At 45.9% G+C, this 19134-nt stretch overlaps 1 protein-coding gene across 1 annotated transcript; it reads left to right on the top strand.

Moving 5' to 3' along the window:
• Positions 1-2366, top strand: LOC120681851 (glutaredoxin-C6-like). Its single transcript, XM_039963486.1, has 4 exons — positions 1-230; positions 1065-1153; positions 1783-1881; positions 2029-2366. The coding sequence occupies exons 1-4, from the start codon at positions 130-132 to the stop codon at positions 2124-2126; spliced, it is 387 nt and encodes a 128-aa protein (XP_039819420.1). The 5' UTR covers positions 1-129; the 3' UTR covers positions 2127-2366.
• The last annotated feature ends 16768 nt before the right edge of the window (positions 2367-19134 follow it).

Genomic DNA, 19134 nt, shown 5'->3' on the forward strand with positions numbered 1-19134 from the left:
CTCGCAAACGGCACACCGTCCTCGCGTGTGGGTTCCTCCCGAACCCCAACCACCACCTCCTCCTACCCGGCGCCGCTCTTCGTCGCCCCCCGGGCCTATAAATACGAGGCGAGGCGGAAGGGGGCGCAGATGGGAATCACCTCCTCTTCGTCCTCGAACCCGGAATCCAGAGCTATGGCGCTCGTCAAGGCCAAGGAGATCGTCGCCTCCGCGCCCGTCGTCGTCTTCAGGTCTCTTCTCTTCTACCCCGTCTCTACTATTAACTAACCCGCGCTGCTAATTAGCCTTCGGAAGTAGGAGTAATTTTGAGGAAATGAAAAGGGGAAAGGGGAACTGGAAATTTTTTCAGTCCTCCTTTGCCCGCCGTGAGTTGAGCATATTCCTCTTTTTTTTTTCGTTCTCCGCGAGAATATTCGTTATTCATCTCTATCTTCGAAGAGTGATGCAAGGAACTTAATTAAATCTATAATTTTAGGTATGTCAGTTTCGTTAAGGGTATTTTAATACGTAATTCCTGGCAGATCTGCTCCGATCGTTGTGGAAAATGTAGGATTTGAATCCGCACCCAACTTATTTGTGTAGAACCAATGTGCCTGCAAGCTTGAAATTCTTCAGCTAAGGAATTCGAAAACTGATACAGGTTTATTTCTTAGATTACCTTGCCAACTCCTGCCCCCACCCCCTCAGGGCCTGTTTCGAATGGGGTGAGGTGATCCAGATCCTTATGATTTAGTTAAAATTTGAACTACAAGCTTCTGATGCAGCTGAATTCACTGCATCTGCTTCTCAGGCATCCCCCGGCTTCCAAACATCCCCTAAATATCTTGATGGCCCTGTAATATACGATTTTTAAGTATTAATTAAGCTTCGCACTTCACGACATGCTGCATGGAAGACAGGGTTTAGTTTACGCGTTTCTTAGGTTAATGAAGTGGTACTATATTTGGTGTTATAGATGCCTCATTCTCAGTCAGTAATTCTGCAAATTATGATTTTTAGTTTTGTTCTTCAGAAGTTTATCTTCCCCTGCTCTGTGGCTGATGCTCATTTCCGGTTACCTGCAGCAAGTCTTACTGCCCTTTCTGCGTCCGTGTGAAGCAGCTGTTCGAGAAGCTGGGAGCAAGCTTCAAGGCCATGGAGATGGATGTGGAAAGTGAGTGCACCTAAATTTGTTTGTTCCTCTCATGGTTCAGTGTGCAATTCTTAGTTGTACCGGGAGCATGATGGATATTAGTATATTACTTATTGCTGAAGGCTAGCTTGGCATGTGGATATAATTGGGAAAGTTGGTATGTTTCTTTTGTATGGTTTTGCTGAGTTATAAAATGGTTACAGGGATCAGGGGTGGGGTTTTATAGATGAAGGGTGTAGTACAGCAGCACTATCATTTGATTTTTTTTAATGAAACTTGATGCTGTGGCTGGTCCTTCATGTTATAAGAATATAAGATTGTGTGGCTAGATGGTAGAGAAACATTGGTTATGGCAATTGGCAAATGACTAAGAATGAATGACCTGACAAATACAATGCTAGCTGTTAAGTGGTGTCTTCTCTACTAATATAAACCAGGTTAAACAAAGCTGTAAGTGGTAAGTTTGTAACCATATCAGATTGATATCTCTGTTGTGTTGTTCCAATTGTTTGAGCATAACATATTTCGCACCGAAATATTAGGCTTCAATTGCAAATGAGTCCCCTCAGTTCATATTTCAAACTGCATGTCGTTGTTCACCATGGGATTTGGAGAACAAACTCTTACTGAATCAATCTTTTTTACTTTAGGTGATGGATCTGAGCTCCAGGATGCTCTCAAGGAGTGGACTGGACAGAGGACCGTTCCAAATGTCTTCATCAATGGGAAGCATATTGGTGGCTGCGATGGTGAGCCATTTTTCTTTCTGCTATTACAGACCAATTCATCTAATTTCATTTGTTTGTGACTGTGCAGTTGTATATATGTGAAAACTGCACACATACTAACTGCTTTGTCTGAAGTTACCTGACATGTTGTTGTGTCTTCTCGGGCAGATACCATGGCACTGAACAATGATGGGAAGCTGGTGTCTCTGCTAACTGAGGCTGGAGCGATCAAGGGTTCTACTTCCAAGAAAACCGCCACTGCTTAGCTCGATCTGAGAGTTGTCCTGGTTGACATGTTTATACTGTTCCCATGGTATGGTATGAAATAAGGGGGCTATGGTTCGCAGGTCCTGAACTTTGTGCTGTCAAAGTGTCAAGTACTATCAGGACTGTCTAGTCCCCCTGTTGAACCGCTCAGACATCAGTCGAGTTGCATGCCTGCGCTAATAGTAATGAGTTCCTAATCATGAACCCTGTCTTCTTGATGTTCGTCTTTCTGCTGGAAATATGTGTGCATCTGCCATTGGATCGATGCTGATCATGGACTGTAGTATTTCAGTGTTTCTGACCCTGCAGAACTGTCGGAACTGATCCCATGGAAATGAATATCGAAAGCAGTTCCCGGCGCGAAACTGCTACGGATCAAGCGTCCTGCTGTCTGGCCATCCTCTGGTACACCTTGTACACGACCAGCTCCTGGTCGCCGCCGTGCTCGCCGTACGGGAAGTCCGGCCCGAACCCGTATTCTTCCATGGACCACACGGTCCGCGACGTTCGCCACACCTGCTCGTCGTCCTCACGGTACCGGAACAGGCGCCGGTAGCCCAGTTCCCGGCCTTCGCCGTCCGTGACGCCCCAGTAGCGCGCCGCCGGCACGTACTGCCCAGGACCCGCCCTCCTCGGGAGCGCCGTGCCATCGTCACCCTGGTGCTCGGTTCGCCGGCGCCGCACCACCGCGGCGGCAGGTCGCCGCACCGCAGGGCGCGGCGCGCGGGCAGGTACCGTCCGACGAGGTCGTCCGGGGCGGGGTCGAACGGCGTCGGGGCGCCTGCTGGAGGCCTGTTCCCGCCGCGCAGCGGTGGCCTGGCCCCGGCCGCCGTGTCGCTGCTTCCGCCGGCATCGAGGAGGACCCAGCCGTCGTCGACAGTCTCATCCTCGCGGGGGCCGGCGGACGGCGCGGACGACGACGCGGCCTGCTTCATTGCTTCCGGCGCGCGCCGGCTCTTCGGCGTCGCTGGGGCTCAACGGTATCCTGTACGTTGGCTTTCTAACGTTCCGAAGCGAGATGTGATCGCCTCGGGAACGCGCGGCCGGCGTGCGGTTTCTGTCAGCAGCTCCGGCCCACAGGAGACCGGCCCAAGAACCAGGCGGCCCAATAGCAAGGTGACCGGCCCAGAATGAGTACACTAGGCTAGTATATGTACTGAGAGATGAGGAGAGAATAGACAGAAATTGATGTAACAAACTAAACCCTATTCCTCTATCAATCCGACCTCCGCCGCCACGACATTCTTGCTGCCTTCCCGAACTCCAGTTCTTCTCCTCCTCCCCGCTACCCTTCTCGATCCCTAACACCTGGTATCAGACATTCGGTCCTGCGCCTCGGGCTGGATCCGCACCACCACTACACCCGGCTCCAGAGATCCCTGGGTGCCATGGATCCCAATTCGAAGCTCCTGCTCGACGAGATGAAGAAGCTGGGCGACCGATTCGCCCTGGTGGAGTCGCGCGTCGACAGCATGGAAGCGTCCCTGGGCGACCGCTTCAAGCTGATCGAGGAATCAACCAACAATCTCGTGGAGTGGCAACCCGGCGTCGACTCCGCCGTCGCAGATCTCACCTCCAAGATCTCCGCCGTCGACGACATCTCCGACAAGCTGATCTCCCTCTCCTCCAAGTTGGATCGAGTGGTTCTCGATCTACTTCCAGCCGGTTCGGGCATCCTGCCGAACCCCGTGGCAGCTGCGGCACATCCACCTGCCGGCAACCCGGCCGTCGGCCCCGATGGGCACCGCGTTGAGAACCGCTACCGGGAGCCTGGGTTTGGGTCGGTCACGACCATCACCCATCTCCCGGTCAAGGGTACGTCTCCTTCCCGTCCTCCACCCATCGAGTTACCTTCCCGTATCCCTGAACCTCGTCAGTTTAGCACCTATCGTTTTCAGAGTTCCTCTGGGCCGTCCATGTACATCGCCTCTGGCAAACTACCCAAAGTCCCTTTTCCCAAGTTCACTGGTGAGAATCCCAAGCTGTGGCAGTCTAGATCTGAACGATACTTTGACATGCACGGGATAGATAAATCCGTTTGGGTACCAGTAGCTACGATGTATTTTGATGATGCAGCCGCACGATGGTTGCAATCAGTCGAGAGTAAAGTGTCATCTATTGAGTGGGAGGATTTCTGTAAGCTTGTGCACGACCGCTTTGGCCGTGATCAGCAGGAATTGTTGATCCGCCAGCATTTTCATATCCGTCAAACCAGCACCGTCACTGACTATGTTCAGCGGTTTACTGAACTTGTGGACCAGCTTTCAGCCTACACCTCCAATACAAATCCCCGCTATTACACTTTACGCTTTGTTGATGGTCTTCGTGATGATATTCGTTCTATCGTGCTGGTTCAACGCCCAAACGACCTCGATACTGCTTGTGTTCTTGCCGAATTGCAGGAAGAGGTCGGCGATCAGTCCCGCCGACGGGATTTCAGGTGGCCGGAGGTGCCGTTCGCGTCCAAGCCGACGTCCAGAAGTCCCTTGCCACTGCCCCCACCTCCACGTTCGTCTTCGACAGTTCCTGCCCCGGCGACCGACCGCCGCGGAATGGATGCTGCTCGGGCCCCTTCCTCACCCGAAGCCAAGGCTGTGGCGCTTCGAGCTCATCGTCGCGCCATGGGGCTATGCTACCAGTGTGGTTCAAAATGGAGCCGCGATCATACTTGTTCATCCACAGTGGAGTTACACATGGTTCAAGAGTTGTGGGAATTATTCCAGTTGGAGGACGAGCACCCCGAGTATCAAGTGTCCAGCCCAACAACTTCTGAAGAATTGTTTCGGGCTCTGTCCAAGGCCGCGGTCAGTGGGTCCGACGCCCCTCGCATAGTTAAGCTTTCTGGCTCTATCCAGCATTTGCCTGTTACCTTGCTCGTGGATTCTGGCAGCTCTGCTTCCTTTATCAGCGCCCATTTGGCGGCTCGTCTATCTGGCATTTGCTCTTTGCCGACTGCGGTTTCTGTGCAAGTTGCTGGTGGTTCTACTTTGTCTTGTCACTCTGTGCTTCCTCAGGCATTATGGTTTATCGGTGATCTGGCTTTTCAAACTGATTTGAAGGTGCTACCTCTTAAAGCCTATGACATTATCCTTGGCATGGACTGGTTGGAGTCCTTCAGCCCGATGACAGTACATTGGCAACAGAAATGGCTGAAAATTCAGTATGAGGACCAAATGGTGGTGCTACAAGGCCTTACTCCACCAACTCCGGACCAAGTGTTAGTACAACTCTGTAGGATCAAGAACACCGACTAGAGGGGGGGTGAATAGGCGGTTTAAAATCTAAAACCAATAACACTAGAGAAATTTAATTAGTAACAAAGGAAAGCCCTATGTTATGCTATTACTATCTCTAGATGGGTTTGCAACCTAGGGTGACAAGACACAAATCAAGCTCTAGTAAAGTAAATTGCTCAAAGTAAAGACAAGAATAAAAGAGAGCAAGAGTAGTAACCGAGCTTGACACAAGAATATATCCCGTGGTGTCGATGACTTGCCGGTCACCCCTAATCCACGTTGAGGTGGATTCCAAGAATCAACCGCTCCTCTATCAAGAACCTCTTGATCTTGAGCCGGCTTGAATCAAGGAACCGCTCCACACCTCGATTCCACTAGAGTTGCTCTTCACCACTCCGGTGAGGTGAGCACAAGACCTCTCACAACCGAAATCGGGGCTCCTCAACAATCTCCTTGGAGGTGCTCCACGAAATCCACTTCTCCAAGCCGTCTAGGGAGCGGCAACTCCCAAGAGTAACAAGTTGATGACGCTTGCTTGAAGTTTCCCTAATGCCACAAAGCTCAAACTCTTGATGCAATGCACTAGGAAGCTCTCACACTCTTAAAAATGCAATCTCTAAGCAAGTGTGTGTGAGAGAGGGATGCCTTAGCTCTAATGTGTCAAGAATGCTATCCAAATGGCCAAGAGAGCCTCCCAATGGCCGGGCATTGGGTATATATAGACACCCCTCAAAAAACTAGCCGTTACACTCTTTTCTGCGAAGTCACGGACCGTCCGCGTTTCAAAAACCGGACTGTCCGCCGTTATAAACCAGTGAGTCAGAGTGCAATAAATGCATGTCAGAACTAGCCGTTAAGCCCTGGCGGACCGTCCGCGCCCCAGTGGCGGACCGTCCGCAGTTAAGAGTTCCAACCCACCAGAGACTAACAACGTCTCTGGAACAAACTTGAGTTTAGCATGCGGACCGTCTGCGCCTCAGGAGCGGACCGTCCGCAGTTTAACTTTTGACCCCAAACCAGAGAAACATTCTCTCTGGTACATATTTGAAAAAAAGTGGCGGACCGTCCGCCCACCTGGGCCGGACCGTCCGCGAGCCCACCAGAGACACTGCAAGCTCTCTGGAACGGTCGCGGACTGTCCGGTCACTTTTCATCCACTAAACGTCATGTGACCGGTAAAATATAAAAGCCCTATTTTATACCTTTGCCTTGAGCCCGAGTTTTGCTCATCATCTCCAAAACTCCATACGTTCACAACCAAATATCTTTCATCCGTGAATCAACCTATACTCATCTTCTCAAATGAAATCGTTAATCCACAAACCGTTGTCATTAATTACCAAAACTTGAATTAGGGGCCTAGATGCTTTCAATCTCCCCCTTTTTGGTAATTGATGACAACACTAAATTTTGGAGTGATAAAAGTTTTCAAGTCAACTTTATACACTAGGCATAAGGTGGACTTGGAATTGAACTTTGGAAGAACTTACTCATTTTCTTGAAAACTTCAGAATATGGTATGAATAAATTCACCAAGTTCGATGAGTAGAGAGAACTCCCCCTTGATATGTGCATATAAATTTTCATGAATACCAAGAGCACACATATATATATATATATGAGAATTTTGACAGAGTTTTCCCTACAAGTGGAAATCGAGGCATACAAGATACAATAGATATATGATATGAAAGTTTAGCATGGTTAGCACAACCTCACAACCACAAGATGAACATAAATAGATAAGAGTAGCACAAACTAACATAGTTCATCACACATTACAAACCAAGGTTCAAATCCAAACACAAGTCTCAAATAGAGTTTATGAAAGACACAAATAAAACATGAGAGGCAAGCGGAAGCCGAAAACGAATGATCTCCATAAGAAGTCCATGAGCTCCCCCTAGATCCAAGCACTCCAAAGCTCCTTCTCCCCCTTTGGCATCAATTGCCAAGAAAGTCAAACGGCTGGTGGAGGAGGTGGCGGTGGGTAGAACGGCTGGTGCGGATAGAACTCTGGAGGCGGCACTGGAGCTGGAAACACTGAGTAGAAGTGGTCAGTAAACCCTGTGAAAGCTGTGCTGAAGACATCAAAGCGCTGCTCTAGCTGCTCCTGTCTCTGCTCAAGCTGCTCAAACTGCTCAGAAGAGGGCAAATCCTCAAAACGTGAGTCAAGAGCTGCTATATCCGAGTGTAAACTCTCATGAAACCCCTGCATCTGAGCCATCATAGGCTGGAACATTTGCTGCTGCATGTTCTGAAAGTTGAGGTTCATCTGATTCTGCATCTGACTAGCCAACCCCGCAATCTGAGAGGACATGCTCTCCTGCATTGATGCAAAGTATGGGTCAAAATAGCCAGCTGGAGGAGCCCACTGCTGCTGTGCTGGATGATGCGGTGGTGGCATGGCATGCTGAGGTGCAGCTGCTCCCATATGAGCATCATCATCACTATCATCTTGCCCCTGTGCTTCATCATTCATATCATCTCCAGGGAAAGGAGTCAGAGGCCTCAAGAGAAAAGCATTGTCATTCTTGAATGGCCTGAAAGGTGTGTGTTTGCTTTCGCATAACCCTCTGAAACTAGTCTTAACCTTGATGATGGACATAATATATGGAGCAAAATATAAGTTCATTTCCATGTTTAGCCTCAAATCTGCAAGCTGATCCATGATAAGAGCAATGACATTGATTCTATTTCCATTCATGACATGAGATATCACATTCCAATAGTGTCCTCTAATCTTGTCCTTGTTGCCACTCTTAGGCATGAATGTGACTCTAGCAATCTTATTGATCACTGCAGGATGATGCCTCAGACCCTGAGTGCCCCCAAAAGTTCTAGCAATTCCAAGATGTGCAGGCTCATAGAACATGGGGTAGTCATTTTCATCTAGTGGGTTTTCTAACACAACATTCATGCTTTGCTCACTATTGATGAAATTATAATCCAATTGATTTGCCTCAGCAAACTGTGCAAATGTAGCACCATAGGTTCCTTTCCCAGTTGTCCACCTAAAAGTTTCCTCAACCATGTTGATCTCTAGGGTGGCATAGAACTGGCGTATCACAGTTTCATTCCAATCACACCTATGCTGCAGAAAATTAGCTAACCCCATTTGCTGAAATCTATCTACTAGATCAGTCATGACTTGTTGTTGTCTCATGTAGCCTATGTCAATGGTCTGATGTTTGAATACATTTTTCTTAACTAGATGACCAAAGTAAACATCTTTTTGTACCTCGGTTTTGAAGAAAAGAATGTTGGTGTCACGAGGTAAGCTGAATTGATCCACTGCTCTTGCATTGGCATAGCTCTCTGCAGTCCACTGACGGCTAGGTAGATCTAGCCCCATTAAATCTGTAATATCATCATCAACCCCTTCAGTCTCTTCCTCTGAAGACTCATCACCTGCATCTCCTACTGAAGAAGCTGCAGCCATCTCACTGACATTTGGAGCATAGTCCACATCATCCGAGTCATCACTGTCTCTTTGTCTTTTGGAAGACATAGCCTTCTTGATTTTAGAAGCTACCTTGATGATCTTCCGGGGTGGCCTGAGATCAAGATTTAACCATAAGAACAATTACTAAAGCAATAGAATGAATCCTTAATGATATAACTCAATTCAGCACTGATCTGAAAAATCTGATACTAGCGGACCGTCCGCACTTCTGAACGCGGACCGTCCGCGGTTCATGAACTACCACGGCGGACCGTCCGCGTCCAGCAGGCGGACTGTCCGCGACCCATCTGTTCTGCGCAGGAACACAAAATCGCCCTCATCTTTGATTCACCCACATTTTGAGTTTCGATTCAAATCCACCAACCAAAATTAAACTATAGCATCTCCTCATCACTAGGAATAAGATCCCCCAAGTATTTTCAAGAATCCATGGCCAAAAAATAGATCGGAGCATGCATCTAACCCTAACTCTTTCCAATTAAGAAATCCAAGAACAAGAGTTAGGGATTCATTGAAATACCGCGAGGACATGATGCACTATCTTGAGAAGAGTCCGGGGATGTGCTCGGACCGTCCGGGAATCACTCCAAAAGGGCTTGACCTTGTCGTCTTCCCCACAAGCTTGAGAGAGAAAGAGAGAGGCACTTTTGGAGTATGTGTTCGGTTTGGTGGGGGATGTGAGGGGGACGTCCAATATAAGTAAGTCTGGCCGACCCCACAATTCTGTCCAGTCGCGGACTGTCCGCGGTAATCTGGCGGACCGTCCGCCTTTGAAAATTTTTACACTGTAACTAACTGGAACTGCCTCTGCCCAACATGTGCGGACCGTCCGCGGTCTTTTGGCGGACTGTCCGCAATGAATTTTTGCGGTTGACAACTTCTCTGCAGAGCCTCTGGTAAACAATTCTCATGAACGGCGGACTGTCCGCCCATAACTCGCGGACTGTCCGCGCTACTAAAAATCTGACAAGTCTGAATTCTGCCAAATTTCTCAATTCTAACTCCAATTTGGGATCATTGCTCATATAAAAAAACTAAAAATCTCAAATCTTGCATGAAAACCTTCAAACACCTTATATGAGCAAGTTTCAACTAGAATTCAAAAATAAATCGAGTAGAATCATGAAAACTCATAAATGGCTCAAAAATACCTCAAAAAATCATAAAAATGAAACAAGAAGTGCATTAAAGAACCATATGCTACATGTGCTAGTTTTCAAGCCACATTTGAGAGGTCAATGATATTTAACTCATTTCTCAACTTGCAAAACCGAGATTCATCCAAAGGCTTGGTGAAGATATCGGCTAATTGATCATTCGTGCCAATACCATCAATCTTGATATCACCCTTGTTCACATGATCTCTAAGAAAATGATGGCGGATATCAATATGCTTGGTTCTTGAATGTTGAACCGGATTAGAGGCAATCTTCACGGCACTTTCATTATCACACAACAATAGAATTTCATCAAATTTCACACCATAATCTAGAAGAGTTTGCTTCATCCATAACAATTGAGCACAACAACTTCCGGCCGAGATATATTCCGCTTCGGCGGTTGAAAGAGCCACGGAATTTTGCTTCTTTGATGACCATGATACAAGAGATCTTCCAAGAAATTGACAACCACCGGAAGTGCTCTTCCTATCAACCTTGCACCCCGCATAATCCGAATCCGAGAATCCAACCAAATCAAAATGAGCACCCTTGGGATACCACAAACCAATATTAGGAGAATATTTCAAGTATCTCAAGATCCTTTTGACGGCGGTCAAATGACATTCTCTAGGTGCGGCTTGAAATCGTGCACACATGCAAACACTAAACATGATGTCGGGCCTAGATGCGGTCAAATAAAGCAAACTACCAATCATAGAACGATAAAGCTTTTGGTCAACCGGGTTACCTCCCTCATCTAGGTCGAGATGCCCATTTGTGGCCATAGGAGTCTTGATTGGTTTTGCATCTTCCATTCCAAATTTCTTCAAGATATCCTTCACATATTTTGATTGACACACAAAGGTGCCTTCCTTGAGTTGCTTGATTTGAAGTCCAAGAAAGAAACTCAATTTACCAATCATGGACATCTCAAATTCCCTAGACATCATTTCACCAAATTCCTCACAAAAACTTGGGTTAGTTGAACCAAAGATAATATCATCGACATAAATTTGACAAACAAACAAGTCTTTACCAATATCTTTAGTGAACAAGGTAGTATCAACCTTACCAATTTTGAAGCCTTTAGAGATAAGAAAATCCCTCAATCTTTCATACCAAGCTCGTGGAGCTTGCTTAAGACCATAAAGAGTTTTAGAGAGCTTGTATACATGATTTGGCTTCTTGGGATCTTCAAAACCGGGAGGTTGCTCAACAAAAACAAGTTCACTAATTTTGCCATTTAAAAAAGCACTTTTCAAATCCATTTGAAAAAGTTTTATGTTGTGAGAGCAAGCATAAGCTAATAAAATTCTAATAGCTTCTAATCTAGCAACGGGAGCAAAAGTTTCACCGAAATCCAAACCTTCGACTTGAGTGAAGCCTTGAGCGACCAATCTTGCCTTGTTTCTCACAACCATTCCATCTTCATTTTGCTTGTTTCTAAAGACCCATTTAGTGCCAATAACATTATAATTCTTGGGCCTTTCAACTAAATCCCAAACTTGATTCCGGGTGAAATTATTTAATTCTTCATGCATAGCATTCACCCAATCCGGATCTTTCAATGCTTCATCTACACGGTTAGGTTCAAGAAAAGATACAAAAGAATAATGTTCACAAAATGAAGCAATGCGAGATCGAGTTTGGACACCCTTACTAATATCACCCATGATTTGATCCACCGGATGATCCTTTGCAAGAACATGATGAATTCTTTGAGGAACAATGGGTTCTTGAGTTGATGAAGAAGGTGCACTAGATGAACCAACTTGATCTTGTACTTGAGAATCATCATTACTTGAATCTTGTACAATTTGTTGTGCTTGATCATTTGAGATTGAAGTTGAAGGATTAACTCTAATAGAGATAGAAGAACCATCTTCATCTTCATCTTCTTCTCTTGGTCTAACATCACCAATTGACATGTTTTTCATTGCATTTCTCAAACCATCACTTCTCACATCATCAAGATTTTCTTGTTCATTGTGTGACCCATTGGTTTCATCAAACTCAACATCATATGCTTCTTCAACAATGCCATGTGTTTTGTTGTAGACCCGATAAGCCTTGCTATTAGATGAATATCCAAGAAGAAAACCCTCATCACATTTGCTTTGAAACTTTGATAACCGAGTTCCCTTCTTGAGAATATAGCATTTGCAACCAAACACTCTAAAATATGATATATTTGGCTTCCTTCCAATGAGCAACTCATATGGGGTCTTGTTATGAAATCTATGGCAATACAATCTATTAGAGGCATGACAAGCCGTGTTGATTGCTTCGGCCCAAAAGCTATCTGAAACATTATACTCGGAGAGCATTGATCTTGCCATATCAATCAAGGTTCTATTTTTTCTCTCAACAAGACCATTTTGTTCCGGAGTGTACTTGGTTGAGAATTCATGCTTGATTCCTTTCTCATCACACCATTCCTCAACTCTTGTGTTTCTAAACTCACTTCCATTGTCACTCCTTACTTTCTTCACCTTAAGCTCAAATTCATTTTCGGCCCTTGTAAAGAATTTCTTGAAAGTGTCATATGTATCGGCCTTGTCATGAAGAAAGAAAACCCATGTATATCTTGAGTAATCATCTACTACCACAAGACAATAGCAATTTCCACCAATACTTCTATATGTTGTAGGACCAAATAAATCCATATGCAATAATTCCAATGGTCTCTCGGTTGACATGACACTCTTAGTGGGATGAGTATTTGCAACTTGCTTTCCGGCTTGACATGCACTACAAAGTTTATCTTTATCAAATTTCACATTCTTCAAGCTAACTACTAAATCATGCTTCAAAAGACGGTTGAGTTGCTTCATGCCAACATGACCAAGCCTTCTATGCCATAACCAACCCAAGGATGATTGAGTGAATAAGCAAGTGGACAAGTTTGCCTCTTTAGTAGCAAAATCCACAAGATATACATCCTCATGTCTAAATCCCGTAAAGATGTGATCTTTTCCATCCAAGCTAGTCACTACAACATCATCTTTAGTGAAACTACACTTATATCCAAAATCACAAAGTTGAGTGACCGCTAAGAGATTAAACTTGAGAGAATCAACCAACAATACTTTTGAAAGAGAATGATTGCTTGAGATAGGAATTGTACCAACTCCTTTGACTTTGCCCCGGCTATTGTCACCAAAGATGATGTCACTATAGCCACCCACATTCTCATCTAGAGAGGAAAACATCATTTGATCTCCGGTCATATGTTGAGTGCATCCACTATCAAGCACCCAATGTCTTCCTCCGGACTTGTAATTCACCTACAAAGAGGAAGTAACTCTTTTAGGTACCCAAACTTTTTTGGGTCCTTGAACGTTAGTGACCACATTAGTGACCAAGACTTTTGGCACCCAAATGGCATTCTTTTTAGCACCATTTATAGGTATCCCAACAAATTTTGCACTAACATTGCCATTTGAATTTTTCATAAGCATGTAACTTGAATCAAAGGATATGACTTTCTTGTTGGTGCAATTCTTCTCAACATGGCCAACCTTCTTGCATTTTTCACAATATGGCTTGCCACTACTCTTCACAAAGGTAGTTTTGGTTTGCACAAAAGCCTTCTTCCCTTTCTTAGGAATATATCCAAACCCTTGCTTGTTCAAGGTGAACTTTTGGCTTGCCCAACAATGATTAAATTTTGCTCTACTATCATAGCATTTTCTCAAATCATTAGTCAAGCAAGTAACCTCTTTCTTTAACAAATCATTTTCCATAATGAGAGATTTATTGCAATATGAGTTGTCTAGTTTGGTGCACAAAGAACTAGTAGAGCTAGAGCCACAAGATTTATCATCAATTAAATCACAACTAACACCAATGCTCAATGTTGCTTTTCTTTCATGACTAAGCAAGGTATTGTGAGCTTCCTCAAGCTTCTCATGAGTTTCTTTGAGATTCTCATGAGAAGTCTTTAGCTCCTCATAGGAATCTTGAAGAGAAGTAAACTTCAACTTGAAGTCCCTCAACTTAGCCTTTTCCTTTGTCATGAATTCATCGGCATCATTAAGCATTTCAACAAGATCATCATATGAAAGTTCATCAAGTTCACCATCTTGTTGTACCTTTGCACCACCCTTTGCCATAAGACAATGTGGCGTAGAGAAGAGTGATGGAGCCTCCTTGATGGCGATCCCGGCAACTCCCTTAGATGGCTTATCATCATCATCATCATCATCATCATCATCATCATCATCGGAGCTTGCATCGGAATCCCATTCAACAAAATATGCTTGGCCATTCTTTTTCTTCTTGATGAACTTCTTCTTCTTCTTTTCATCATTTTTCTTGTCCTTTTTCTTGTTTGGACAATTTACAATGATATGACCTACTTCACCACAATTGAAGCAAGTCTTGTCCACAAAAGGATTTTTTCTTGATGATTGACCTCTCTTGCCAAAGTTCTTCTTGCTCATCATTCTATTGAATCTCTTGACAAAGAGAGCCATCTCCTCATCCGATTCTTCTTCTTGGCACCCACTTTCTTCTTCATTTTTGCTATCTTGAGCTTTGAATGCCACACTTTTCTTTTTCACATCAATTTCTCCACCATGAGCTTCATCTTGAGACTTCTTGAACATGTCATGGGTGAGAATTTCTCCCAATATTTGTGTGGGAGTTGCGGTCTTCACATTTGACCTTACAAGTAAGGTCACAATTGTGTCATATCTTTCCGGAAGACATCTAAGAAACTTGTGGTTGAAATCCCCATCCGGTACCTCAAATCCAAGTCCCTTGAGGTCATTCACAATGTCATTTAGCCGGTTGAACATCTCGGCTATACTCTCATCCTTCTTCATGGTGAATTCACTAAAATTCCCTTTGAGCAAATATAACTTGGCCTCCTTCACGGTTGATGTGCCCTCATGAATTTCCATGAGCTTCTTCCATATGTCATTTGCATTTGTGAGACTCTTGACTCTATTAAATTCATTCACATCAAGAGCACTAAAGAGCACATTAACCCCTTGATCATTTAGTGTCTCATTTTCCTCATCTAGGGGTGTCAAACTCTTTGGGTCCAAAATGACATATCCATCATTTACTACTCTCCATAGGTTTCTACTCATGGCTTTGAGATGAGCCGACATCCTAGTCTTCCAATAATCATAGTTGTTCCCATCAAAGAATGGTGGCTTCCCAACATGAATCCCATGATCACTAGTCATTGTTCTACTCTAAGATGGTTAAATCCGCAATTAAAGGAGTACTTAGCTCTGATACCACTTGTAGGATCAAGAACACCGACTAGAGGGGGGTGAATAGGCGGTTTAAAATCTAAAACCAATAACACTAGAGAAATTTAATTAGTAACAAAGGAAAGCCCTATGTCATGCTATTACTATCTCTAGATGGGTTTGCAACCTAGGGTGGCAAGACACAAATCAAGCTCTAGTAAAGTAAATTGCTCAAAGTAAAGACAAGAATAAAAGAGAGCAAGAGTAGTAACCGAGCTTGACACAAGAATATATCCCGTGGTGTCGATGACTTGCCGGTCACCCCTAATCCACGTTGAGGTGGATTCCAAGAATCAACCGCTCCTCTATCAAGAACCTCTTGATCTTGAGCCGGCTTGAATCAAGGAACCGCTCCACACCTCGATTCCACTAGAGTTGCTCTTCACCACTCCGGTGAGGTGAGCACAAGACCTCTCACAACCGAAATCGGGGCTCCTCAACAATCTCCTTGGAGGTGCTCCACGAAATCCACTTCTCCAAGCCATCTAGGGAGCGGCAACTCCCAAGAGTAACAAGTTGATGACGCTTGCTTGAAGTTTCCCTAATGCCACAAAGCTCAAACTCTTGATGCAATGCACTAGGAAGCTCTCACACTCTTAAAAATGCAATCTCTAAGCAAGTGTGTGTGAGAGAGGGATGCCTTAGCTCTAATGTGTCAAGAATGCTATCCAAATGGCCAAGAGAGCCTCCCAATGGCCGGGCATTGGGTATATATAGACACCCCTCAAAAAAATAGCCGTTACACTCTTTTCTGCGAAGTTGCGGACCGTCCGCGTTTCAAAAACCGGACTGTCCGCCGTTATAAACCAGTGAGTCAGAGTGCAATAAATGCATGTCAGAACTAGCCGTTAAGCCCTGGCGGACCGTCCGCGCCCCAGTGGCGGACCGTCCGCAGTTAAGAGTTCCAACCCACCAGAGACTAACAACGTCTCTGGAACAAACTTGAGTTTAGCCTGCGGACCGTCCGCGCCTCAGGAGCGGACCGTCCGCAGTTTAACTTTTGACCCCAAACCAGAGAAACATTCTCTCTGGTACATATTTGAAAAAAAGTGGCGGACCGTCCGCCCACCTGGGCCGGACCGTCCGCGAGCCCACCAGAGACACTGCAAGCTCTCTGGAACGGTCGCGGACTGTCCGCCGCTATGGGCCAGACTGTCCGCCAGCCCACCAGAGTCTCTGCAAGCTCTCTGGAACGGGCGCGGACTGTCCGCCCCACAGGCGCGGACTGTCCGCCGTTACTCAGTAAGCTCTCGAACTTAGTCTATTTCAAAACTTTTCAAAACGCCGTTAGCCCTCATGCATGCAACTAGACATTTTGAGCAAAATGGCACTAAAGACCCGTCAAGCATGAGTACATAACCCCTCTTGATAGTACGGCTAACTATCCAACAAATCCGGTCACTTTTCATCCACTAAACGCCCTGTGACCGGTAAAATATAAAAGCCCTATTTTATACCTTTGCCTTGAGCCCGAGCTTTGCTCATCATCTCCAAAACTCCATACGTTCACAACCAAATATCTTTCATCCGTGAATCAACCTATACTCATCTTCTCAAATGAAATCGTTAATCCACAAACCATTGTCATTAATTACCAAAACTCGAATTAGGGGCCTAGATGCTTTCAAACTCTGTGTGGTCAGCGATTCTAATCAGCAATTACAGTCCTCTGATCCCACTCTTCCTGCTGAGGTCCAGCACTTGATTGGTCAGTTCGCCTCATTGTTTGCCGAGCCAACTTCCCTTCCTCCTTCTCGGGCGTGTGACCATGAGATTCCTCTGCTCCCTGGTGCCCAACCCGTGAACATTCGACCCTACCGCTACCCTCCTGCACTTCGTGATGAGATTGAAAAGCAAGTGGCCGAGATGCTTGATAAAGGGTTAATTCAACCAAGTGTCAGTCTGTTCTCGTCCCCGGTGTTGCTTGTCAAGAAGAAAGATGGGTCTTATCGCTTCTGTGTGGATTTTCGTCACTTGAATGCACTCACAGCCAAGTCCAAGTTTCCGGTGCCGATATTTGATCAGTTGACTGACGAACTAGCCAATGCGTCGTGGTTTTCCAATTTGGATTTGAGGGCAGGATTTCATCAGATCCTACTTAAGCCCGGGGAAGAATTCAAGACTGCCTTCCAGACGCATTTCGGCCAGTATGAGTTTCGTGTCATGGCATTTGGCCTCACTGGTGCTCCAGGAACATTCCAGGGAGCTATGAATGACACCTTGGCACCGGGTTTGCGCAAGTTTGTGGTCGTTTTCTTCGATGACATCTTGGTTTACAGTCGCTCTTATGAAGAACATCTGGATCACCTTCGGCAAGTGTTCCAGTGGCTGTCCAAGGACCAATGGAAGTTGAAGTTGTCCAAGTGTAAGTTCGCGCAGCGTTCCATATCTTATTTAGGCCACATTGTGAGTGCACAGGGAGTCTCTACTGACCCAGCTAAGGTCCACGCGATAACTTCTTGGCCGCCGCCAACTTCTGTCAAGGAACTTCGTAGCTTCCTCGGTTTGGCTGGTTACTACCGCAAGTTTGTTCGACACTTTGGCATCATATCTCGACCGCTGACCAATTTGCTCAAAAAGAACACACTGTTTGTATGGACTTCTGAGCATGACAGCGCTTTCAATACCCTCAAGACTGCCTTATCTACTGCACCTGTGTTGGCCATTCCGGACTTCTCCATTCCTTTTGCCATCGAGACTGATGCGTGCATTTCTGGTGTGGGCGCAGTACTGACCCAACAGGGCCACCCTTTGGCATTTATCAGCAAGGCCTTAGGCCCCCGTACCATGGGTCTGTCTGTCTACGAGAAGGAGTATCTGGCCATCTTGATTGCAGTGGATCAGTGGCGCCATTATCTTCAATGTGGGGAATTCATTATATATACTGACCAAAAGAGCCTCATTCACCTGAACGAACAACGTTTGCATACTCCATGGCAGCAGAAGGTCTTCACCAAATTATTGGGTTTGCAGTATAGAATTGTGTACAAGCAAGGCTCTGAAAATAGGGTCGCCGATGCTCTATCCAGGCGTACCTCTGCCGACTCATTGCTTGCTGTCTCATCCTGCACCCCGCAGTGGCTTGAAGCTGTGCTTGCATCCTATGCACAGGGCCCGATAGCAACAGAATTGATTGAAAAGCTTGCTGTCCAACCAGGATCTGTACCCAACTTCTCTCTGAAATCTGGTATATTGCGTCACAAGAACCGAGTCTGGCTGGGTCATGACAGTAGCCTGCAGCGCCAGATCATTGAAGCTATGCATAGTTCAGCCTTGGGGGGCCACTCAGGCATCCCAGTCACTTACAGTCGCCTCAAGCAGTATTTCTCGTGGTCGGGGATGAAATCTTCTATTCAGGCATTTGTCCGTGCATGCACAGTGTGCCAACAAGCCAAACCTGACCGTGCACGCTACCCCGGCTTGCTGCAGCCGTTGCCTGTTCCTGCCGGTGCCTGGGATATGGTTTCCTTGGATTTCGTTGAAGGGTTGCCTCGGTCTGGATTTGCCAATTGTATTCTCGTGGTGGTTGACAAGTTCTCCAAGTTCGCTCACTTTATCCCCATGAAGCATCCGTTTACAGCTCTGACGGTTGCCAAGGTCTATATGGACAACGTGTACAAGCTTCACGGTATGCCATCATCCCTGATATCTGATCGTGACCGCATTTTCACAAGCACTCTGTGGCGAGAATTGTTCAGTCTGGCTGGTGTTCAGTTACGTATGAGCTCGGCGTACCACTCCCAGACCGATGGATAGACCGAGCGTGTCAATCAATGCATGGAAACTTATCTTCGCTGCTTTGTGCACGCGTGTCCCACCAAATGGTCTTCCTGGCTGCCTCTCGCGGAGTTCTGGTACAACACAAGCAAGCATTCTTC

This window comes from Panicum virgatum, chromosome 7N (assembly GCF_016808335.1).
Source record: "Panicum virgatum strain AP13 chromosome 7N, P.virgatum_v5, whole genome shotgun sequence".
NCBI classification, from domain to species: Eukaryota; Viridiplantae; Streptophyta; class Magnoliopsida; order Poales; family Poaceae; genus Panicum; species Panicum virgatum.

What these genes read in the sequence shown, in the direction of transcription:
- LOC120681851 (XM_039963486.1), top strand. Translation starts at nt 130, where the DNA reads ATGGGAATCACCTCCTCTTCGTCCTCGAACCCGGAATCCAGAGCTATG. An exon ending in GCGCCCGTCGTCGTCTTCAG is followed by an intron (nt 231 to 1,064) that starts GTCTCTTCTCTT and finishes GGTTACCTGCAG; the next exon opens with CAAGTCTTACTGCCCTTTCT. An exon ending in GCATATTGGTGGCTGCGATG is followed by an intron (nt 1,882 to 2,028) that starts GTGAGCCATTTT and finishes CTTCTCGGGCAG; the next exon opens with ATACCATGGCACTGAACAAT.